The 25,520-nt window shown below is 40.8% G+C and overlaps 1 protein-coding gene across 4 annotated transcripts in view; it reads right to left on the bottom strand.

Annotated features, from left to right (window-relative positions):
• Positions 1–2,442: 2,442 nt before the first annotated feature.
• The window catches only part of LOC120545445 (spermatid perinuclear RNA binding protein), an 88,140-nt gene continuing 65,062 nt past the window's right edge, over positions 2,443–25,520 (bottom strand). For 2 of the 4 annotated variants that reach the window (XM_039779764.1, XM_039779762.1), the window contains exons 6-19: positions 25,247–25,499; positions 22,525–22,637; positions 20,560–20,655; positions 20,279–20,390; positions 19,318–19,415; positions 17,676–17,781; positions 16,767–16,850; positions 15,868–16,076; positions 14,309–14,461; positions 13,955–14,089; positions 12,856–12,996; positions 12,302–12,431; positions 11,662–11,715; positions 2,443–3,916 (exon numbers count right to left, since the gene is read on the bottom strand). In XM_039779764.1, the coding sequence (XP_039635698.1) occupies positions 3,822–3,916; positions 11,662–11,715; positions 12,302–12,431; positions 12,856–12,996; positions 13,955–14,089; positions 14,309–14,461; positions 15,868–16,076; positions 16,767–16,850; positions 17,676–17,781; positions 19,318–19,415; positions 20,279–20,390; positions 20,560–20,655; positions 22,525–22,637; positions 25,247–25,499 (1,779 nt within the window). In that variant the 3' untranslated portion in view covers positions 2,443–3,821. Of the gene's footprint in view, positions 3,917–5,788; positions 7,511–11,661; positions 11,716–12,301; positions 12,432–12,855; positions 12,997–13,954; positions 14,090–14,308; positions 14,462–15,867; positions 16,077–16,766; positions 16,851–17,675; positions 17,782–19,317; positions 19,416–20,278; positions 20,391–20,559; positions 20,656–22,524; positions 22,638–25,246; positions 25,500–25,520 lie in introns of all 4 variants that reach the window. The other 2 variants (XM_039779765.1, XR_005636698.1) reach the window with 2 other exon arrangements.

Here is a 25,520-nt window from a genome sequence, read left to right as displayed (position 1 = left end):
CCATCGACTGCTATTGTCATCTTCCTGGTGGTCCAACAGTATGGCAAACACAGCTGGAAACTATCTGACTATATATTGAAATAAGCTTTTTTTTATATGGATTGTGTAAGGAGCAGCATTAGTTCCATTTTCCTCTGTTTCCTATGCTTTCTCTAAATCATCACCAAATATATACTTTTAAAGAACAAGATAATGGGATCATTTTTTCTTTTTTACTTTTTTAGGAGGGGCTTAGGTACTAGCAAAACAATTATTTCCCTCACATTTCACTGTACGGCCTAACAAGAAACAAACATATGGAACCTAACCTGTGCTTAACTAAAAGACAACAACTACCAAACCTCTATGGTCGCACCAGACTGTCTGTGCCAGTTTTAGACCGACTGTGTTTCCCTGAGCCCTCAGCCAGCCACCCTTTCTCTTTTTTTTTTCTCTTTTTTTACGATTATTTTTTTGGGGGCTTTTTCTGCCTTTATTTTGATAGGACAGCTTGGTGAGAAAGGGGAGAGAGAGGGGGAAGACATGCAGGAAATTGTCACAGGTCAGACTCGAACCTTGGACCTCTGCCTCGAGGCATAAACCCCTCACTACACGTGTGCCTGCTCTACTACTGAGCCAATGCGGCCACAGCGGCCACCCTTTCTCTTAACGTGGTCGTACAGCCAACAGACCAGAAGGACAGGGTCAGTAGTCAGGGTGACTCCTCCTGCGTGTCAGTTCAGTCTGAGGGGAAATGAAAAGGTTGCGCACTGAGGTATGACTGTCTGCCTTATTAATGTGGGCCATCTGGACTGAGAGGACGGGGGCAGAGAGAGAGACGGAGAGAGTGCAGAGGGGAAATTAGGAGATTTTTTTAGCCGACAGAGAAGGTCTGTTTCCACACAGTAAAGCTCCAAGTTATTCACCTCCACGTGAATTCCACACCAGAATGAAAAGTCAGGGCAAAGCAGTGCCTCTCTCAAGTGAGATGAGACGACCAAAGATGCTTTGTGATTTGATGGAAAATGCTTGGAATAGCAAAGCATGGAAGTGAACTGTGGGGATAAGTCCAATTGTTTAAGTTGAGGAACCAGCTGCTCAAACATAAATGACCGAGAGCTTGTGTGCTTGACCTCATCGCTCCAACACACAAAGCACAACTGGAGGAAGCATGGACATCCTTCAGTTTACCTCCAATCTCTCAAGCACAGCTTGATGGCACAAGTTGTATTCCATCTTCACTGTCAGTTCAGTGGTGTCACAACATCTAACACGTATTTGAATTATTGTCTTGAAACAAGTCTATTTTCTCATTCTCTTTGTTGAATAAAAGCCGACACAAAAACAGGAGATCAAACTGGTGCCCAGATCAAGGCAAGCGTGAGGAGAATCAAAGCCTTTCTGTTCGATTTTGCCTCTGCTGACTGACACCTTGTCTCTATTAATGGCTAGATATAAAAAATAATTGATGAAGAGCTTTCAGAAGCATGTAAGCACCACAGAAATTTGCAGACATCCCACACAGCCCTGAGTGAGTGCTAAGTGTGTGCTGTGATCTCAGTGTGTACAGTGTTGTGACATGTTTGGTTCAAGCAATACCCCAAACTTTAATATCTCATCTCTCAGTCTAATTTCTACCTGCGCAAATAATATGTGCAATATGTGCGATAGCAGCATTAAACCAACAACACTAGGACGACACAGTCAACTACTAGTAAGCAATATACATGTATTTTGAGACTAAAAATAACCAACCAAACTCTATTTCCCAAATATCTCAGCAACAGTTCAACAATCTTGTGAATAGCTTGTGCAGAAGTGCCTTAAAATACAGAAACTCTAACTGCGTGAGGAGGCTTCAAATCTTCATAAAGACCCTGTTTCTGTGTCAAAATACAAAGTCAATATATTTTGATCTCAAAAGCTCATTTTGCTTCCTCAAATGCATGTTGTGGTGGAAATGTTCAGAATCACGGTTCCATTAAGAGCATATTTAGCCTTACAGAAACAATTTGTAGTGTGTTTGCTTGATTGACAGGTGTCTCAGCCAATGGTGGCTGAAACTTGGGATGCATCATTCCAACTTTTTCTCTTCCAGTACCATTACCCCAACTCAGGGTATCTGCCGATACCGAGTACCGATCCAAGTCTTTATTCTAAATGTAAAATCTGTAAACCTCACTGTGTGGAATTCATTGGAATTGTTGTAATGTACCGTAACATGAGGCCAGACGTTGCTGTGGTCGATACTGATTGAGCATGTTTGATTGGTGCATCCCTAGCTGAAACTTCCTCTGTCCACCTCAGCTCCAGCCACATTTCTTTTGCTAAAATTGTCTAGCTTCAGTGACTGGCAAAGGCAGCCTAAGGTAAAAAACCATCCCTCCAGAAACGTAGAGATGACATCACCAACCACTGAACTGTGCCCAGACAGGAACATAAAAATCCAATTCAAAGTTCCCCTTTTGAGGATTTTTGCTGGGCTATACCTTTAATTAATTCGCCAGTAGTTGTGCTCCATATTTCCCATTGTGTAAAACACCCTTTGACAAAGCTGTATCAGCCACATCACATCCGTTCAGTAGAGGATTGCCATAGGAGGGTGGAGGGAAGGTTGTGTGCGTGTGTGTGTGTGTGTGTGTGTGTGTGTGTGTTTGTGTGTGTGCGTTTGCAGAAAGAAGGAATAGTAATTTGTGGGTGTGAGCTGTGCTTTTGGTCCCTAAGGCGAGCGGGACAGAGCTGACGATTGTTCTGAGTGCTGATGGGTGAGTACGCTAATGTGTGAATGGTAGATGGAGGAGCACGTACATCAGAGTATACACATACTATACACATACAGTACTGTATTTCTAACAACAGTATTCCCTGCCAGCAGTGAGACTATAGAAAATGTGCTTTCTGACAGGAAAAGTTTGTGTGCGTGTGTGTGCCCAGGTGTGATTAGATTATGAGTGTGTTCAGTAGCGAGCACCTCTGGTCCGGGCCAAGTAAACAAACCTCGGGCAGCAGAGAGCATGCTCAGAAAGGCTCAGAAAGACATCAAAGATAGAGGAAAAGTTTGAAGGAAGGAAAGAAGGAAGCATTATTATTCTAACAGCACAGGTTAATAGAAATACCAAAGATAATATTGCATCTCCTAGAACTAGCTTCAATTGCTCAGTGTATATAAAATTGGAAGAAAGCTATACTGTGATATTACAGTTACATTTCACTTTATAATTCTAAAATAATTTATACCAACAATAGTTATATCTTATAGAATATTTACATAAATACATCATCATATAGTAATATTATTGTCAACACATCGTTATAGAAACATACACCATACATATATGTGTATATAGTCATGTTATAGCCACACGTACACACACATACAATGAATATACAATCAGAATGAGCTATTGCAATGCTGTATTGGGTAAAACTCCATCCGACATTCACATCTTCTCAAGTAAGTAAGCTCAAAGAGAGGAGTTCCTGTGTATTGCTATAAGAAATAAGTTCAGCCAGCCCAGCCTCGCACAGTCGCAGCTGAACATTTCTCGTAAAATCCAAGTATTGCTTTGTGTAAAGTTTCTCTCCTCTGAAGTGATAATCTGGGCAGAGGGTAGAGAAAACAGAGAGAGGAGCTATGAGCCTCTCGGTCAGTAGGTGAGATAGTTTCTGCCGCTGCTGTTGGGCAGAAAGTTTTCCCCAGCGGACTGATCAAACAAAAACAGTTTGGATCTGTGAGTCCGCACCTGGATAGAAAGGCAGCCCGCTAAGACGGACAGAAAAAACAGGTGTCCTGCGTATACAGACAGGTAAGTGTGAAGAGAGTATCCAACAACCTGCTGCCTCTAGAAGTCAGAGAAGAGATCCTGGGGACCCAGATGAATGATAAAAGGAGCGATGGTCCGCGGCTGGTAGAAGGGATTGTCAATGAAAAGACCACCTGCAGTGAGATGAAGAACAGAGACAAAGAGAGCAGGAGTTACTACTGTTACACACAAATATATATATATATATATATATATATATATATATATATATATATATATATATATATATATATATATATATATATATATATATATATCTATAAAACACAATCTTAGACTGCTATATCGCTATAAAACTTACTTCACTTATTTGACAATATGGGTTGAAAAAATTAATGCCTATGGAGGATAGAGAGGCAATTCCATAATGACAAAGAAATCCAATAATGTTTTTTTAGGACAAGGTTACTTCAAGTGTACTTGAGCCGAACCTGGAAATGTTCCAGTAAAAAAGATTATTAACTGGGTGGCATTAATAACATTACATGTCCAGTAGATTAAATTAAAGGAATAGTTCAACATTTTGTGAAATACAATCACTGCTTTCTTACCTAGAGTTAAAAGATAATATTATCATCAATTGTAATATTTGCTATTTTGGTCTATTCTGTACATGTGGAATCAAAGAATAGAGGAAGTTGTATGCTGTACAGATTGTAAAGCCTCTTGAGGTTAATTTGTGATTTGCAGTATTGAGCTATATAAATATAATACTCGAACCTTTTCACTTGGGGGATTAACTCACTCCCAACCCAGAGGGAGCAATCCACCATGGTCTTGTTCACGAGTGAGAGTAAAATGGATCCTGAGATCGACGTGTGGATTGGTGCGGCGTCAGCAGTAATGTGGGGGTCGTACCGTACAGTTGTGGTGGACAGGGAACTGAGCCGCAAGGCAAAGCTTTCAATTCAGCAGATGACTTACGTTCCAACTTTCACCTATGGTCATGAGCTTTGGGAAGTGACTGAAAGAATGAGGTTGTGGATACAAGACGCCGAAATTAGTTTCCTCCCTAGGGAGGCTGGGCTAGAGATAGGAGCTCAGAGTAAAGCCGCTGCTCCTGTGTGTCAAAAGTTGAAGTGTTTCGGGCATCTGCTTAGGATGCCTCCTAGGTGCCTTTCTGTAGAGGTTTTCCAGACACGTCAGACTAGTAAAAGACCTGGGGTAGACCCAGAATACACTGGATTATATATCTCATTTGTCTAAGGAACACTTCGAGATCCCCAAGAAGGATCTGGAAAACATTGCTGAGGAGGCCTGCTGTCACCATGACCCGGTCCCAGATAAGCAGCAGAAAATGGATGGATAAATAAAAAATGAGATACCAGTCTCATATCTGTCATTAAATATGAAGCTGGAGCCATGAGAGTGATCTTAGCTTAAAATAAAGACCAAAAGCAGTGGGGAACAGCCAGACTCTGTCCAAAGGTAAAGACATCTGCCTATCAGCACCTCTCTGCCTTGTCCACAAGATATAACGTGGACAGAGCCTCTCTAGCTGTTCCCCCGTTTCAAGTCTTTACTGTATGCTAAGCTACGCTAACCAGCTACTGGCATTAGCTTTATCTTTAGCATACAGACATGCGAGTGGTATCAATCTTGTTATCTAACTCTCAGCAAGAAAGCAAAGAACTTAACCCAAATTTCCCAAAACTATTCCTTTAATATTTTACAGCTATTCCAGTCATGAAAATCCAGTAAAAGCTGAATGAAAAGCCTAATTACAAATGTTAAATCAAAGATGTAAAGACTAAAAATGAGATCAGACACAGGTAAGGTAGTTTTGAAGGTAATGTACATATATGCTGTATCTCGGGCTTCAACTATTTGTGCAATTAAAATGAATTCAACCTTGAACAGAACAAAAATAAACAGAATGCAACAGAAATTAATCTTCAATCATTTGAGATTGAAGTAATTCTTTGGTGATGTCAGACAAATATCATTTGAAAGGTTTAACAAAATCTCAGTGGAGCTCAACCAACCATTGGACAAGATACTGGGTCCTCTCATCCAATGGCTGTGCCTCATACAGTAGCTGTAACCATGGAGACGTCGTCAGGGGGTTATCTCTCGCTGGTTGGATGACCGAGATGTGGTGAAGGGCCAGCATAACTCTGTCTTGACTGGTGCTGACCATTGACTAGCATGCTGGAGTATTTTCTTTTTTTGTAGCATTTTTAGCCAAGTTCCTCTTAGTTTTTACTTTTTTTCACCTGTGGTATTACTGTACTGTAGGTCATTTTTACGTCAAATATTTAAATCTTTATTTCAAACACTGACTGAGTCAAGAGGGATAGTTTTGAGCCAAAGTTTCAGTGGCTCAGTTGGTGCTGATCCCTATTTGACGGTTGAGGAAAAAACGTGCAAAAACAACAAAAAATACAGAAATTATACTGAAATAATGAAACAACATAAAACACACTGACGGTGTGGTTTGAATTCATGTGGGTCCCTTATTGCTACTTTTGATTAAAATGTGCACCACAGATTGTTTGTTGTAAACATGCAGTATTAACAGCCCTATATTGTCTGATAACAAGACAATAAGAGAAATATAAGGATATAGATGTAGTCTAAGTAGAAGTAACACATTTTGTCTTCATTATTTGACTTCAATTAAATTCAGCTACAACAATGTACTGAGCTCTGCAAAAAGGCTGCAGCTGGCTTATGTGATGACCTATGAAGGCTCTGCATATAAACGGTAGGTAATACCTCTGATAGCTGTGGGAAACCTGCCAAAAATAAATCCATGTGAGGTAATTGGATCATGCAGCTGAATGCAAGATGCAGGATCTGACAAGAGCTTTCTAAATTCATCGGTTGTCTTCTTGCCTTTCTCTCTGAATATCTATAAACTAAGGGTCAAAAGGATGTAACTAGATGCCTTGAGCTATGTGGAAAGATTTAAATTGAATCTGTGTACCGGTATGAGGGTGGAATATTAATGCTTGATGTAAGTTAAGTTGACAGTATTGTGTGCAGGTTAAAGGAGTGGGGAAATCCTTTCACATGTTAAGTAACATACCTGCTCTAAAAAGTCAAAATAAAAAAAATAAATAAAAAGAACTTGCTACTGCAGCAAGTCCCTTACCAGCTGAAAGCCTTTAAATCAGATATACACCAGGCAGTGTTCAGCTTTTATAGGAGATAAACTTTATTAATTTTTAACATTATTATTTATTTATTTCTATACATCCTTCACACAGCTCATTATTATTTTCTTTTTACAGAGAATGTGTGTGTTGTGTGATTCATATGGCAAAGGCTATCCCTTTCCTGGCAAAGCATAAACACAATAACAAAAGGATGATACATATATATATATAATTTAGACTCAAAGAATGAGGTCACAATTCACAGTACAAATCCTTCAAGTTTTTGTTTATCTCTTAAGAACTTAAACCTGCAGTATATGTTTCATATTCATAAAAGTTTCTGGAAACAGTAAGAAAACAAAAAGCAAAAAAAATCGCTTTTACAAATCTTCATCTCAAGTCCTTAATCCTCTCCTCATCATTTATATTATAAGAAAAATGTTTCCCTTCTAAAAAAAGTGAATTTGTCATGGTTTGAAAAAAGCGTTTGGTATGTACGAAAAAGAGTTTGGTGTGTGTGTCTCCTGTGCTAAAAGAAGTGGTAGTGGGGGATGGGGTAGGCGGGCACTTTCATGACAGGCAACAGAAGCATTCTCTTGGGCAAACCTAGAGGGGAGACATGAGAAGAGCACAGCTCTGCATGAGTCCAGGGCAACAAATCAACCAAGTGTTTCTATTCTCACTACACTACGCTACATCTAGGTCCAACAAACAGCCTTCGCACTATGTACACAAACAGGGCTCCCAAAGGGGGAGTGTAAATGTGTGAGATACGAGGTGACATCCTTCATCGGTGGTTAGAGGAACCGAGAAGGAGAGAGATTCAGAGGTAAAGAGAAGAAAACAAATGGCCAAAGCTAAAGATTAATTTCGGTTTACTACAACTTGGGTCTTATTTATGTAGTATTAGCAATCTTTTCCATAGGTTATGAAAACATTGCACTCATACAATTAATTGCTGAGGAGCGCAGGTCAACGTTGAAACAATTTTTCCTTTCAAATAAGTTTGGCAGATCTGGGGTTTGGTTCTTTTCAATTATGTCACAATGCCAGATCTCAGCAGTTAACCCGGTGAGTACCATGTTGTTATTACCAATAGGAATGATGGACAAAGCTATTAATTTAGAACCCAAGCTATAATAAAGCAGAATAATCCTTTAAAGGAGACAGTTGAGCAGGAGAAGTTGTTGTTGGCACTGTCCTATTGAAATGTTTAGGAAATGGTCATTCAAGAAGAGCTTTAGAATAATGGCTATGTTCTAATGTTCTGGGCTTTACAGTTTGATAGAATGTTCTGTGCTCCACAGAATGTTCTAGTGAGTCCAGCAGTATTGTAAAATGCATTCTAAGTGTTTGCCAACAAGGAAGCCCAAAGCAGCAATGGATGCCAGAGCACAGTAAAAAAGCATGAAGCAGGATGATGAAAGCTTTGTTTCTAAAAGATAAAGTTGTAGTGCCAATGTTTAAAGTGCCTTTTTGCTCCCTTCTGATTGAAATGTAAGCCCCAATTGGGCCAACCCACAGACTGTTTTTAACTATTTGGTTTTACTCTTATTCAGAGGTGTCAAGTAACGAAGTACAAATACTTCGTTACCTTACTTAAGTAGAAATTTTGGGTATCTATACTTTACTGGAGTAATTATTTTACAGCATACTTTTTACTTCTACTCCTTATATTTTCACGCAATTATCTGTACTTTCTACTAATTACATTTTAAAAATAGCTTTGTTACTCCTATTTCATTTCGGCTTGTTTTCATTCCGGCTTGTAATCGTTCAAAAAAAACACACACAAAAAAAACCTATCCAGATAAAATCGCGCCAGCCGGATAGAGTGAATTTGATAGAGTGAATTTGATTGTGGTTGGATGAGTATAAACATATCATTCCAACACCCTATTGGTTTGTGCACCTGCACAGACCCGGTGCTAATACACCACCGGTGCCTTAACGACCGTTATCTACCGGACCGAATAGCAACGCGGATTTCGGTGCCTTATTTAGGTGCTACTTAAATGCCTGCGCTTCTCTCTGATGCTCCGAAAACGGACGTTAGAGGGAACTGAAACATCGCTGCACAGGACGCTAGTTAACAAACACTTGGCAGCAGGTAACGTTAGCCTACCGTTAGCTAGCAGCTGGAGTAAACACGGTTAAAATGCTGACAGCTAAACGGTGTAAAAGTGTGTCTGTATTTCACTGGAGAGGATTGTAACACCAGACTGTAGCTGCCGTTGTCTGAAAAACACAGAGGAGATGTGTCACCTTTTTTCAGCCCTTCTGAGTTTGCAGGTATTATTTTAATATAACATTATTATAGTCATTATGGCCTTTAGAAAAATATTTTTTTGTGGAGGTGGGGTAGAGCACTATTAGGCCGCTGTGGGGCGGGCTAAGCTTTTGTCCTTAATGGCATTTTTTTCCCCTTACATTACTTTTACTTTTATACTTTAAGTAGTTTTGTAACCAGTACTTTTACACTTTTACTGAAGTAAAAGCTTGAGTTGATACTTCAGAAGTCTTTTCAAACCCTAGCATCTATACTTCTACTTGAGTAATGAATGTGAATACTTTTGACACCTCTGCTATTATTCAGAAAAATTGATTTAATATTATCCTTGTAAAAAACAATCTACTGTATCTCTCATTCTTCTTATTTCCATCATCTGCAGATGTTCATTATAAGTCAACTGGGTGTATAAAAAAAAAACTAGATTTCCACCTTAACAGCAGGTGTATCTAATACTTTGTATATATTTGTGTTTTGCCTCAAATTTGCAACAGGGTCTCTGGTCACATGTTGGGAACCACTGAGCAAGAATCCAAGCTAACAGAGACAAAAACCTGCACAGCAAGGTCTGCGCTGACGCAATTTGCGAGGATGAAACATTTCATTCCAGGACCTAATTCTGAGTATAGTTCTAGTTTTCATGTCTATCTTTTTTTTTCAAATGACATGAATTGAACTTCCGACAAACTTGTAGGAGATTACAGCTCAGGTTAAAGCTCAAGGTCAGCTGAACTCACAATGATCACCCACCAGGATACGTGACGTGTCCTGAAGAGTCACGGGGCAGAAATGCACAAAGTGTGCAATGACGTATGTTTCACCACCCCCACAGAAGATACAGGTCATTTCATAGCCTACTTATTTGCCAAGTCTTTTCATTGTCCGGGTATGAAGCAGTCTCCTGAATGCCTTCTCAAATATTTTGGATGTCACGGCCATTAACAGACTTGTAAGTAAGAATTATTAAATAATAAAAAAATAACAGTCACTGAAATTTGCTGGATAGATGAAAGCAAACACTACCATTGAATTCTGAGTATTTCAGTAAGGGCCGCGGTCACAACATGTGAAAAGTGTGCGAATGCCAGGGACTGAAACCGAACACCCCAAACGAATGCAGAGTTCCAGCTCCACCATAAACAGAAACACTAAGGCGCACTTCATATTCAGGGCTGTTGGGATCTCCGGGGGCTACTCAAAGTCTGCCTTGGGCCCCAGATCAGTTTCTCCTAGGACATAAGACCCATTCAAACTCAAAGCTGTAGGATGGACAGAGAAACCTACATGTGTACACACACTACACAAGGCTGAGTCTGTCGAGGTAAATATGACTGCGTGTGACAGAGGGACGCATGTGTAAGTGAATTTAGCGCAAAAACCTATGCTGTTATAGGTCAAGGACTAGTATAGGTTTTAGCCTATGCATATGTGTGAGAGAGCCCACGGGCCACTTTCAGCAGTGAGGACATGGAAACCCCTTAGCAGCAGTAACATGACAGGTGCAGCGCTGCAGTGATAAAAAGCTGCCCTGCCACCATCTTAAATAGGTGAGGAACTTACACTATGCGTTGTGCTAATCTCAACAGAAATTAAGATGACTGCAGCAAAGGCAGTGTGTCAGCTTGTATAGTTAGTAATAGGTGGCTGTTTAAGTGTACAGTTTTTTAATTTTAATTCATGCAGGTGTGTGTGTCACCATGATTATAACCAGTTTCTGGACGTTTTGAGATGAAAGTGACAAGACGGCAGCTATTTACTGACAGAGTAGTGATCCAACCATAAGAGATAAGGAAGTGAGTGGCAACAAGCAGATTAAGGAACAAGTGGTGAGTGGACAATAAGCCAAAAGTACAGACAGATTTGCTTGAAGCACGCAACAAAGAGGCAATGCTATAAGATTTGTTGGTTACACTTTACTTTAACTTTTCTACATAAGACTGACATGACACTGTCATGAACGTGTCATAAAACATTATAAACAAGTCATAAACGTTTATGACATAACTCTTTTTTAGTAAGTGTCATTCGGTTTTGTCATGACACATTATGGTTAGGGTTAGGGTTAGGGTTCGGGTCAGGGTTCATGTGTCATGACAGTGTCATGTGAGTGTCATGTATTCATGACAGTGTCATGTCACTCTTATGTAGAAAACTTAAAGTAAAGTGTTACCGATTTGTTTAACCATGACTGAAACTCTACGCCAAACCCTAAAACTTGGATTAGAATGGGAACAAATTTATTTTGAGAAAAGAGGAGAAATTAAGGCAAAAGGAAATTATGAAGAAGGTTGGAGGTGTAACATAAACTTACTGAAGAATTAATTTACCCACTAATGGTTAGCAATTATGGTATGTTGGGTTAGAAGGGAACTGGATGATTAATAGGGAAAAGAAGGTGGAAGAAGATTATAGATGGTAGAAGGGGGGTGAAATTAGTTAACAGGGAAAACAGACAAGAAGCACGTACCGTATGCAGGAGCAGCTGCTGCAGCAGGGCTGTAGCCATACGGTGTCCCAAAGCCTGTTGGGGAAGAGGTTACAGGGTCTCATTCAATTGTGCACTTGTTTAACTCCAAGCTGTAGTTTTCAACATCTTCAGTTTAGATGAGTGATTTGGACATCCTGCACTCAAGCAGACAGCTATGGGTTCAGGGTAAGAGACCTGAGTGGAAGTCACGCTCCATTCTAACAGGATCAAAAAACTGTACATTCACTCACTCATTCAAACTCACAGCAGAGTCATATATTGGTGGAGGTTCAGCACAAACTGAAAATGAATAAAATTCTGATAAAAACAATCTAAATGAAGGGCCAAGAATACTATGATGTTCAGTAAAATCTGCTGTGAGGATCCAACAAATGTGGGCAAAAAATCTTTGACATGATGTAATGCTAAATGATATGCTACAATGCATTAAAATAAAGAAAATATCAGCTGTACAAATAACTATTATTTCAGAGGCTGATAAAATGGCCCTTGAAAAAGACTAAAATGACCTCTAACCCACCCATATAAAAAACACACACAATACATTACAAAATTCACCAAAAAATGCTTATTGCCTCGGTAAAAACATTAAAACCACATGCAACTATACTTTCACTACCTGGCGTGACATATCCAGGTGCGGCTGCACTGACGAAGGCTCCTCTCGCGAGGGCTGCTCTTCCTCTTCCTCTGGCTACCTGAGCTGCTACTGCTGAGGCTGCTGCTGCTGCGGCCAGGGCTCCTTTAGTCTGGACACAGACACATTAGATGTTAGTGTGTTTCAAACATTCATGATGCACAGATACACACAGTATTTAGATACATAGATACACCAATACAATGTTCTGATGCATTATGGGCATCATTGCACACAGGCTAATAGACAAAATAAGTGGAAGAATCGGGATCTGATAACTGTCAATTATTGATCTGATTAGACACTTGTTAGACGCAGTGCCATTGATTGCTGATGGCAAAAATTGTCCTACGGCTCTACAGAGGTGATTACTGATAACAGAAAACGTTTAAACTTTATCATCTTTCAAGCTGCACCGACCAGTTTGGCTCTCAAGGAAGCGAGTAACAGATTGCTTTGATTATATGTTTCATTCTGTCTTCAGACTAAAGTAGTGCCCTCTATGTCCAGTATCTACTTTATGAGTGTCTCTTTACCTGGGGCAATATCTTCTTTTTCTTGTTTGCAGCGGCGTTGGGACCAGAGAAGAGCTTTTCCAGAGCTTCCAGAGCAGCACTGGCCTTTGCTACTTTTTTGTTGGGGCCTGCCCCACGAAACTTCTGCCCATCGACCTCCACCTGATATGCACACACACAAACACAAGCACAGACTGTAAAATATGAATCAAATCATTTTTCATGATAAAAGTTAGACAAAAGGAACACTGCATTTTGGGCATCTGATAAAAAGTATTTTTTCAACAATAGATCTTCTAATCTAATTATTTCTAATAGTGGTTTCACATTTATACTACAGCTCTGTCAAAACAATCACACAATAATTTTGCCCAAAACCCATTCATTTATCATTTCATTAGTAAATCAGCCAGCAAGTCTGGCTGAACAGGATGGCTTATTTAGCGCTGCCCTGCTGTCAAGCAGGTTTGCTAATCAATCAGCAGAGCGATGAAGCAGCCAGGCATGTCGCAAAACAAGACATCCAACAGAGAACAGGCCTGCTCCAGGAACCAAGTGGACTGATTGACACTACCGGTGATCAGCCTGTTTCTGAGTGTGTGGCTCAGCTTCTGTATGCATCACAAATGCATGTGTATGTTAAGTTTTTCTATATTTTTTTGATTACATGTCATGGCTCCACACTCGTTTACATGTATGTTTTATAATGTTTTGTCAGAGTCAGTCTGTGTGTGTACTAGAGCTGGGCAATATATCGATATTATATCGATATCGTGATATGAGACTAGATTTCGTCTTAGATTTTGGATATCGTAATATCGTAATATGGCATAAGTGTTGTCTTTTCCTGGTTTTAAAGGCTGCATTACAGAAAAGTGATGTCATTTTCTGAACTTACCAGACTGTCGTAACTGTTCTATTATTTGCCTTTAACCACTTAGTCATTATATGCATATTACTGATAATTATTTATCAAAAATCTCATTGTGTAAATATTTTGTGAAAGCACCAATAGTCAACACTACAATATCGTTGCTGTATCGAAGTATTTGGTCAAAAATATTGTGATATTCGATTTTATCCATATCGCCCAGCCCTAGTGTGTACATGAAGCTCTTACCTCCATAACAAAGCGTTTGTCGTGGCTGCCTCCGCTTTCAGAGATGAGTTCGTATTTGAGGCCTCGTCTCTTTTCGTTTAGCTCCATGACGGGGTTCTTCCCACTCGCAGTCAGTATGGGACCCTGAGTTCGCACCTGGGAAGTGAAAAAACGCTTTGTTAGTAAGCACACCATGGACAGTAAACCTGGAAGACGGAGCATTATGTAATAAAGTTTGGATACCTTTTATGTCTTAACCAGAGTGACTGTTACATTTTAATCACTTACAATCAAAATCTCAGACGTGAAACTTTAAAAAAGCATTTGACCTGAGTGTATGCATTCGTGTATCAGCGCATGTTTCTCAATCCCCACCTCCAGTGTGTTGGAACTGTCCGTGGAGTGTGGTGGGTTATTGCTAGTGTGTGACGACGTCTCGCTCTTCCCCTCACCATCCGACTTCTCGTCTGAACTCATGGGGTCCAGGTCTGAGTCAAAACCTGTCGGGTAGCCCATTGCCTGGAGAACCTAGAAAGGCAAGATGATGATAAAATAAAAAAGAAGTTGGGTAGGAAAGAAACGGCAAACTAAAAACTAAAGCTAAAAATGTGGATTCTAATTTCTTTGTGTTGTTTTTGTTTATTTGAAAATCCAAAATGATTAACAAAAAGACACTTACTACTGTACTTACACACATACACAATGTCATAGGTTTAGTAAAATAGGTTTACCTAAACACTTTAAAGCGAATAAGAATAAATATAAAATCTCTTTCCGCGTTATTGAGATCTAATGTCATGTTGTCTAACACAGAGGTGTGTTACTGGCTATCTACTGTAGCTAGCTGAATGGAAACATCTTAGATACATATAGTATTTGCTAACTTGTTGAAATAACACACTAAGTGGGATGAGCTAGATTGTGCAATATGAGAACAAATTCCCACTGAATAAATGAATGTCCCTTTTTTGTGTGATGACTCTGTTTTGAACAGACTTTTTTTCTGGTTATGTGTTGATGACACAAATTACTATATTTTGACAAAGAAAATACACCGGAAGCAGTATTAAATATACTGCAGAATACTGCATGTACTGACATAACAGAGTTCAATCTAACTCACACAATGGTTACAATAAAGTCATTATAATGCACTGGCTGTACAGTCACATTGGTTGACTGTACTGTAAGTTCTCGACAGCACACAGATCAGCAAAGTGATTCAGAACAATATGCATGCAGAAGATATTAGAAGAATGACATGTTTTCACCTAAATAGGTTATTGTGTTACTGCTGCTGAACCAGCCAATACAGTGAGAGTACAGCAGAGAGAGAGAGAGAGAGAGAGAGAGAGAGAGAGAGAGAGAGAGAGAGAGAGAGAGAGAGAGAGAGAGAAGGGGAGATCAAAAGGTGAGTGCATGAGAGAAAGTGAGCGAGAAAAAGAATGGAAAAGGGGGAGAAAGAGCCTTTTATGGGAACGGAGCAGATAGTGGATTATCCCAGCTCTGTGCTCTGGAGAGCCTCTTTGTTCACAACCACTTTGGGATTACATGGATTTACCCACCTCCATCCCTCCACACACACACACACACACACACACACACACACACACACACACACACACACACACACACACACACACACACACACACACACACACACACACACACACACACCTACCTTTCTGTTTTTTTGTATTAGTGAGTCTTTTTTTTATAGAATTTCTCTGTTCTGTATGTACAGTATGTCCAAGTAAGCACAAACATATCAAAGAGGATGTTCTTCTCCTGTCAGTTGCACATACAAAACACACACACACACACACACACACACACACACACACACACACTACACACACTACACACACTGCACACACTGCACACACTGCACACACTGCACACACTGCACACACTTCACTCCTTTTCCTCCTTACCTTGACGGCGACGTGGAGCTTGGCGGTCTTCTTGGAGGATCCAGATGCTTCGTAAATAGTTCCATCCAGATCCACAGACATGGTGAAGACCGGAGCGTGAACCGGGCCCGACTGGGACAGCAGGCGATACTGCAGCCCCGGCCGGATCTGGTTCAACCGCATCAGGGCGTTCATTGGCTGGTTGGAGTCTATGGCTTTACTGTCTAGGACTAATGCAAAAAATGGAGGGGGTATGGTTACCATAGAAAGTAGAGCATATTAGGATTGATTTAATAAGGTTTTGTAGGGGGTGTTCCAATTATCCAGCCGGAATTCGACAGACTGGGCCAATTCAGAGATACTGTAAGTAATAAATCACATTTTCTACAGGTTTTCTGCACACTCTCTGGTTGTTTTCATGATGAATAACTGTGCCTCTCTATTTTCTTTCTCTTTCAATCACTTTTCCCCTGTTTGCCAATATCTAAAAAATGTCTCTCTGTCTCCATTAGTCATGGTTAATCTTCTCCTTGTATGAAAAAAGAGCTGGGCATGGTTGGGTGGCCTACTAAAACATTAGCAATCAATACTATTGATCTGCCTCCAAGGGATGGAAGGAAGGTGGAAGGGAGAGAAGCACACAGGGAAAAAATAGAGACAGGGAAGAGAAGCAAGGCTTGTCTGTAGACAACCGAATATGATTGCTTCTATCTCTAAGCATTGCTGCTATCTTCTCAGTGGTTTGAATAAAACCAAAGACCAATGCTGAATAAAACATTTGTAAGATGGTATGTATTCTTATGCCTACTCTCTTAAGTCAAGCATTTCTTTTCTTCCCATCTTTAAATTAGATTGAGGTTAATTAACAGGAACAATCAGGTAATTACACTGCCACTGCTCTCTTTCCTTTCTTCTCGTACCTTTCCTCAGATTCCTCTTCATCTTCTTGATGACATCCTTGTCATCCATTGCTCCATCCTCATATGGCCTCTTTAGACCTAAGCCTGGAAAGAAAGCAAGAGGGAGAGATGCAGAGCGAAACACAGAGAGAGTTACTAATCAATCAGTGACTACAAGAGATGTTTATATGTTTATTATGAACACATACAAATGCGCTTGTGTGTGACAGAAAAGAAAGGGCAATGGTGCAGAAAACAAGCAATATGTGAGAAGAAGCATTAAGATGATAAACTCACAGACAAGATAAACAGAACAGACAGGCAGACCAGCAAACAGTCAAACAATGAGGAAGACATATAAGCTCCTTTCCTACATGCACCTTAATCTGTAAATGCTCCGGCAATTTTCCATGTCAGCGTCACGAGGCACCAAAGGGTTCAAGTCAATTTTCCATGAAAGCAGCTTTGAAAATTGCCAAATTTCTATTGTCTGAACATTCAACAAAAGCAGAAACAATCCTGCATAAAGCACGCACAAGTTAACATTTCACAGTGTTTTGTTTGCTGTGACACTGAAAATAAATTACAGTGGAAAAAGCAGGCAAAAAAATATAATTTTGATTGTGCGTCACATGTCAGCAATATTGACAGTGCTGGTGTGTAGAAAAAACACCAATTGCATCCAGAAAGGTCATGTCATGTGTGAAAAGATTTGATGGTAAGTCCGACCTATGTACGAAAGCCCTATGCCTGAACACAGGATTGCTGTAGGTTTTATGTGAGAGTGACAGACTGACGGACAAGCCTTCACACAGATTAACAGAGTGAAAAATGGATACATACAAACTGAAAGCCTGCATAGACAGATACTCAGGCACAGACAAGAACAGAAAGACAGACAGGTTGAGGTAGACAGGCAGGTAGACGCACCTTCTTTATCAGACCAAGGGTATTTCTGCGATGGTTTATTTGAGGGAAGAGGCTCCATCTCCAACACCTTGTACATTTTTCCAAATGCCATGAGTCTGAGAGCATGCTGTTGAAGGCAACACACGGTGAAAGAAAGAAAAGCATATAAGATATATTTAAACTATTAACAGTACGGACATTAACATAGTCAAATTATTATTCCCATAATGCAACTTCATAGTTTGTTTCTTAGACCTTCCTTGTGTCCTAAATGCAGACTTCGTTTTCAAACAGCAGACTTCCAGTTTGCAAGAAAAATGGAAATGGCCCTTTCAATCTAATGTTAAATATGTAAATATTTTATTTTTACAGCAGTCTTGACTGACATAGTCAAGACTGTGACATACTGTATTTTCCTTCATGAAGAGAATGATCAATCAATAATGTACATTTTGTCCTGAAATTCTGTTGTAAAGTTTACATTAAATGTGAAGTGAAGCTGATGTGCTTTGTAGGACAAAGCAGTAGGTGGTAAATTCTGGTCGTAAAACTGAGAGACAAGACATTAAGGCTTCAGGCTGTTACGAGTACAGTATCTTCACAAATATGTGGCCATGTCCAAACATAAAAAGACATGGGCAAAGGTGTACATATGTAAATGAAAACTAAATCTCAGCCAGATCTGCATTAACGAATGTCTACACGTCTATAAAAACTTCTAAAAAACACCTAACACCTAAATTATCTCAATTCAATTCAGTTTATTTATAAAAGGGGACAGTGCAAATTAATAAAATACATGATTTCAACACACATCATAAAGTTTATCCACAAAGATAACCGGAGTAGACAAGCTTTTACATTTGTTTCCCCTCTTAATATCAATACCATCAGCAGACATACTGAACAGTATGTCTATGTGTTAATTTATCATTCTCTATCTATTGTACACATCCTCAATCTACACAAACAATCTGAAAGATAAGCAGAAACGGTCACAGTGGCCCTGCTAATACAAATCCATTAGGGAGGTAGAGTGCTTTAGATATTCATGAGGCTTGGTGTAGCTCATTGATAGAACAGCTCCCTCTCTTCTATCTGCTCTTGTATCTGCTCCAATACAATTATGCCCATTGACATTCCAGCCTCGTTCAGGCTGCCTTCAAAGGAAATGGAAGGCAGGATTCACTAAGCCATGCAGCTCAGAGGCTGCGCTGCTCAGTCGAGTGTGTGTGTGAAGAAGGACATGACAGCATGCACGCCCACAGTGCATGCACACCAATACGTCTTCGAGGTGTCAGAGATGGATTTATGGCTTGCAATGGCAATAGTTTCCCACACCAATCATTAAAATGCAGCACCACACAGGTAGTGCATGCACGCTCGCACAAGTGTGTGTGTGTGTGTGTGTGTGTGTGTGTGTGTGTGTGTGTGTGTGTGTGTGTGTGTGTGTGTGTGTGTGTGTATGCAGATTGTGTGGTTGGGGTGGTGATGGGGTCTTTCTGTGTGGTAATAGGCGTGTTGATTACTGATTCCCAAACACTGAGAGCTCAGGGCAAGTGCAGCTGGGTGATAACAACTGTGCCTTTAAGCTGACATGTGTGTGTATATGTGTGTGTGTGTGTGTGTGTGTGTGTGTGCGTGTGTGTGTGTTGGTGTGTACCTGTGCACGGTAGGTAATAGCCTCAGCCTGCTGGTTGGTCATGTTGGCTAGTGTGTTTGTTGGCTCTTTCTCACATGGGTCGTGTAAACCTGGACCACCTGGGGGAAGCGACAGAACATGACACACAAAGTCAGTTTTTGTCACTTTATGTACGGACACTGCCACGATATTTAATTAGGCTTCACTGTTATGGAGTAAGCAACAATGGAAATCCTGTCTAATAAAATAAAAGCAACAGAATAATTAACTGGTCAAATTGGCTGGGAGATATTCAAACCAGTCACTTAATTAAAAAGGTAAACCTTCTCAACCTCTAATTGTGCCAAATGTGTAGTACATTTGAATACTGTAGGTCAGTAAATTTTCTCCTGCCAGGGTGGCACATTTTTTCCCTGTAACATTATAACATGGCTATTATCGATTTTTAAATATTAAAAGTTAACTGTTGTCAGTACCTTCTAAAATAGGACCGTAATAAGCCTCAGTCTAGAAGAACATAACTGGCTTTTGTATCCAAATATAAAAAAAAAAAAATGAAACTCAGCTTTCAAATACTTTTGAATAATTGGATTTTTGCCAAAGATACACAACATTTTGTAAAGAACCCTTCAGCTGCTCCTAATTAAGATGCTCTGGTAATGATGACCTTCCCCAGACAGCTGTGCTCTGCTGGGTCATTGATAATGTTTCGACCTCTCTTAGAGAAACAGCTCAAAAATGTGCTAAGCAGAGGCTCGATATACAGTATCTCATCTCATCTACCCAAACCAAGCACGTTCCCTCACTACGTTCACCAGCGATGCCAATTTGCATGAAAACACACACACACACACACACACACACACACACACACACACACACACACAACACACACACACACACACACACACACACTTCTCTGTTACTTTCTCTAATAATTCCAGCTGTATACAGTATTCATGCATCCACCATGGCTCCATACCTGGTAGGAGTATGCCTGAGGCCAGACACTCCATGACCCGACGCAGAGCTTCTCCCGCCCCAAGAGGTCTGTTACAGGTGGCAATTGCCTTCTCGCAGATAAGCTCTAAGGGCTGTAGGAAGACAACACACACACACACACACACACACACACACACACACACACACACACACACACACACACACACACACACACACACACACACACACAATGCACATAAAATTATAAAAAGGTGCTGAACACTTTCTTTTAATTTCAGGTAATTACAGCAAAAGACTCACCCATCCCTTGAGAGGTTCCCAGACAGGGTGTCTATTGCACATGTCTCTAAGTATCCTGAGAACGATAACGCAGGACTTGAGCCCGTTCACTCGAGCCTGAGGGAAATCGAGGGATGGAGAGAGGTGAAGAAGGAAAGGTGAAAGAATGCAAAAAAGGGAGGAAGGGTGCAGTGTGAAAACACATAGATACATACAGAGAAACAACCTGCTTTACACAAAAAAGCCACTTAATGAAGTAATTGCATCTGCCTAAAACCCCACAGAGAATGAATATCTTGAGTTTATGACACTAAACATTTTGAATTATTTTACTAAACATGTTTACTTATGTTTACTAAAAATATTGCTCTTAATTAGAAAAAAAATCTCTTGAGTTTTGTTTATGTCTTCAGAAAATACCTTCATTCTGAACTTGTAAAATGTTGTCAGTAAGGAAAGTGAGTTGGGAGACGGATGGGGAAAGGGTATGGGAGGGGAATCAAAGGGAAGCATTGACATACTGTACAGAGCAGGCAGGTTCACATAATAGCCAAAAAGAAAAAAAGTATCAACCATTGCTTTTGTAGCCTTACGATTCTTTTTTTTCCAGTCCATATACAGTGCAACATCGTATATAACGAAAATACAGTTTTTGGAAACATTTTAAAAAATTGAGAGAATCCGAAAGTATTTATTCATTAAGTAATGTGTAATATTTGGCAATTTGTGTTCATGATTTGTAAAACTGAACTGGAGATAAGCAACCATAAAAACATATGTTTATCAGCCATATTGCCTTTGACTATAGTAAAGTAAAGTCGTTTTCACACTTCTATCTACTTTAGATTAGTCTAATCTGAGTGGGTATAAAAGGCGCTGACACACCAACCCGATTATCGGCCGTCGGACAGTCTGGCGAGGTCGGTGACTCGAGTCTGTTCCGTGTGTTCCGTGCCGTCGTCAGTCGGAGGAGCAGTCGGCATCCATTTTGGCCGATTTGACTTGTTGAATCGGCCAGTGGGCAGTCGGACTCAATGGCCAATCTGATTGGTGGAGTGCTAGCCCTCGACTAGCGAATCAGTGCACGAGAAACCGGAGCGGACAACGCCAGTATCTTCTTATTACTAGCAATTGTATTTTAGTCCGTTCAGCGAGTAATGACAACAACAATCCTTCTTGACTACTATCAACACTCTCTGATGAAAACAATGACGAAAGTGTGCTCTGTGTCATGTTTTGGGCGCCAATACAGATTTGCGCCGACCTGCTGTTATGGAGACGTATTTCGTCTCGCACACGTGCAGAACGTACGCTCAAGTCAGCGTCGCTTCAGTGTGTTCCGACATAGGCGCCGATACCGTGGGTGCTCCGGAGCTCGAGCACCCACGGAAAATACTGAGCACCCACGTGTGCCAGACTGCCACATTCATTTAAAATTAAACATTGCAGTTGGTGCTAAGTGGAGCGTCTGTCATAGTGTGATTGGTTATGTCACTGTCAGTCTCCATATGCTATTCACCAATCACACATCTCTCAGATGAAAACGCCTCTAACAACAGGTGGCATTGATTCTTATTTTCTTAGTGGCGTTGTCCTGAGTTGAAAGATAGCCTACTTTACTTTACTTTTACGGCTTTATTATTGAGTTAATAGGCATGTGTGTTCGTGTCGGCCGCTGTCCATTTCCTAAGGTTCTGAAATGCAAAACATTTTTTGACTACCTTTTTTTTTAAAGGGCGTGTGCCCGTGAGCACCCACGGAGGAAAACATAAATGGGCGCCTATGTGTTCCGAGGCACTTTTTTGACCTCGGGGAACCGAGTGATCAGTCCGACTGTGTTTCTGCCGACGGTCGGCCCTCGGGTTGGTGTGTCAGAGCCTTAATGAGCACCACAGCTTTAGCTGACAGTGAGTGAATGGCTTCTGGGTGAATCGTCAGGCTACAATAAGCATCAGGCAGGAAGACAGGAAGTGAGTGGGTGCCGACCTGGAACCACTTGGCGTGTCGCAGCGCTGCCAGGGCCAACAGACATCTGTGTCTATCCAGCACCTCCCCCTCTTCCTCCTCAGCCTCCACTCTCAGCGCAGCAGCACCCAACACTGCCACAAAACAATAACAACCCAATATAGAGAATGTAAAACACACACACGTCATGTCTGAGTGTGTGTGTTTGAATTGTGTGTGTGTGAATGTGTGCAGACACACTTGAAATTGTGTGTAAATGCACACATACATACACACACATGCATGGATATTTTGGTACATACAAGGTGCATTTCATGCCATAAAGTTGTTCCTCTCCTTGTAGAAAGCTCTGACTCTCTAAAGGACACAGATCTGTGATAAACGCTCAGAAAAACGTCCTCACTCTTTAAATGGTGTGTCATTTTCAACACTGTGATCAGTCTAACATGTGTTAACTGCATCACATGTTGACATCTCTAGCACATAGTAATGCAGGATGCATTGCCCCTCGTATACATATACTGTGTGTGTTGAAAATTACACACACTATTTAACAGTGATTTAGTCGTTTACATCCATCCTGTCACTGACAAATCAGTGAAAGGGAGAGCAACCGGGGTTACAAGGGAAGAGACAACTTTGTGGGATGGAGAGCCCCCCCACAGACATACACCTAACAAATACCTAAGGAGTGTTTGATTTAATGTATGGGCATTGTTGGGACACATCCATTCATATTGCGCTGCCCAGCAAGGTAAATCAATCTCTCCTTTATGTATTTGAGGATTTTATTTATTTTGATCCAGTCTGCACCAGGTAGGAGTCAAAATAGGAGTTCATTTTTCTTCTGGATTACTTAAATGCACTTGATTTCACAGGCTCATAGAGAAATGGTGCAGAGAAAGCAATTCAACTCCCTGTCTGGGCAAACACAGAATCAAGTGCTCCTAAAGTAGAACAAAAATGAAAAAAAGAAAGTCTAAAATAGTTTGACCCAGTCTCACAAACACAACACAGGAGGGATCGAGGCAGGGTTTAGTCAGAGCAACGTGGTTGGTAAAAGAGAAGCATTACGGTTTTTATATGTAAGCGTTTGATTCAAGCCGCCAAGCACACCACAATGGTTGAGTTACTGAGCTCTCACCCATTCTGCTACTTTAGATTCAGCACAAAATCTATGATGTGCAAGGAGAGCTGAATCAAACGCAGCTGTGTATGAATGAGTGCAGTTACATGGGGTTTCTGAAGAGGGTTTATTGTGTAGGAGACCTACTGGAAGTGACATAAAACACACTAAAGAGTCTTTTGGGTCTCTATGAAAACACGACTACTGTAGGTAAATAGTTTCCTCATCACTCTCCCGTGAAAAGAAAATCCTTTCCCAGAAGAGGTATTAAGTTGAAATGTCATATGTGTCCAATGTGTAGCACCATCTATGTCACGTTATCCCTGATCTCATCTGGCCATTATTGCAGTGTAGCTCCTCTTGTTTAATGTATGGAGTGGTGTGTGTATTTGTGTATCTGTGTGATGTCTAATGGTGTATCTCAAAGTCTGTCAGAGTTATCACAGCTGCATGTGGGGCTGCTCTGCTGCTGTGAATCATTATAGTCTTTCTCCTCTCACTTGCTTGTCCTCACGCTGCCCTCTCAAACGCTCCGCTGGCCGCTCCCTCACTCAGCGCTCTTATTTTATCATTATCTCCTTCTGTGTTACTGATGCTGTCCTCCCCCTCAGTCTGATTAAAAAAATTCCCTTTGCTACCATGTCTCCTCTAATTTACTGTCACAGCACCCTCCCTTCCTCCATCCCTCTGTGACAACACAAAGCAGCGAGCTGTATCGGAGCTCAAGGAGCACACAGGCAGGCATAACTTATATTCAATCAAATATTCAACTGTACATAGTCTTGTGAAATGTATAAAAGCAAACACAGTAACCCCCATTTCACATGGTGACTGAGTGAAGTGGCAGATAATATGACCAAGCACTATTTTAAATCAATGTATGGATTGCATGAGATCAGATCAGAAGGCATTATAAAGCTTACTAAAAACATTCCGGTGGATAGTTTTTTCCTTCTATTAAATGTGTGCACCATGTTGTTGTGCATGAGCTTGTGTGTCTTTCAGAGATTTGTTACAGACTCTCTAATACGTTACTAATACATTTCTGACCAGACATGAGCTCCACGGCTGCCTGACGGCATCTGAGCAATTAGACATCCAGTGTCACAGGTATCTTAATTCATACAAAATACTACTGTGTGTGTATGGCTTCTCCTCTTCTTTCGGGTGTGTGAGAGAGAAAAATACAAACGGTCTTCTCCGTCTTGCCGTGGCACATGGAGTGATGTACGGCTAACCTTCATGCCATCTCTCATCTCTTTCTGAGACCAGAGTGTCTGGTTGGATGGGAGCTGAAGGATGGATGGGCAGCTTGCTACTGCTCGGTTATTGATTTGGCTGCCCTGCTGGCCTTGCCTCCCTGTCCCACCTCCCACAACCAATTATAATCAGTTCCTGCTACCCATGAAAAAAGTGTGTGTGTGTGTGTGTGTGTGTGTGGGTGATATGTATCCTGTAGCTGTCTTGTCTTGTGTCAACATCAGTTAGGTGAGGTCATACCTCTTGTTAAGGGAAAGTAAAACAGTTCTAAAACATACAAATACAATATTAAAATGAAATTGTGTGTTGGGGTGTGGAGTGAGAAAGAGGGAAAAACTATAACTTGTGCGTTCCTACCTTGCCCATTCTTCTTCTCCTGCTCCTGCTTTTCCTCCTCCACTTCCTCCTCCTCCTCTTCCTCCTCCTCATGCTGTCCTTCCTCCCCATTCTCCAACTCCTCCTCTTCCTCCTCCTCTTCCTCCTCATCTTCCCTCATGGCAGGTGAAGTTAGGGTAATCGTCAGTGTGAGTTTGGGCTCTGTTGTAGTTCGTACCAAGATGGCTGCCTCGGGCAAGGAGCTTGTGACCTCATATTTCTCTTCTGTCAGCTTCTGTCATGTGTTAAACAAACA

Source organism: Perca fluviatilis, chromosome 17 (assembly GCF_010015445.1).
Source record: "Perca fluviatilis chromosome 17, GENO_Pfluv_1.0, whole genome shotgun sequence".
Classification (NCBI taxonomy): domain Eukaryota; kingdom Metazoa; phylum Chordata; class Actinopteri; order Perciformes; family Percidae; genus Perca; species Perca fluviatilis.
Note: the sequence above shows the minus strand (reverse complement) of the source record. Positions and strands in the feature narration are given on the sequence as shown.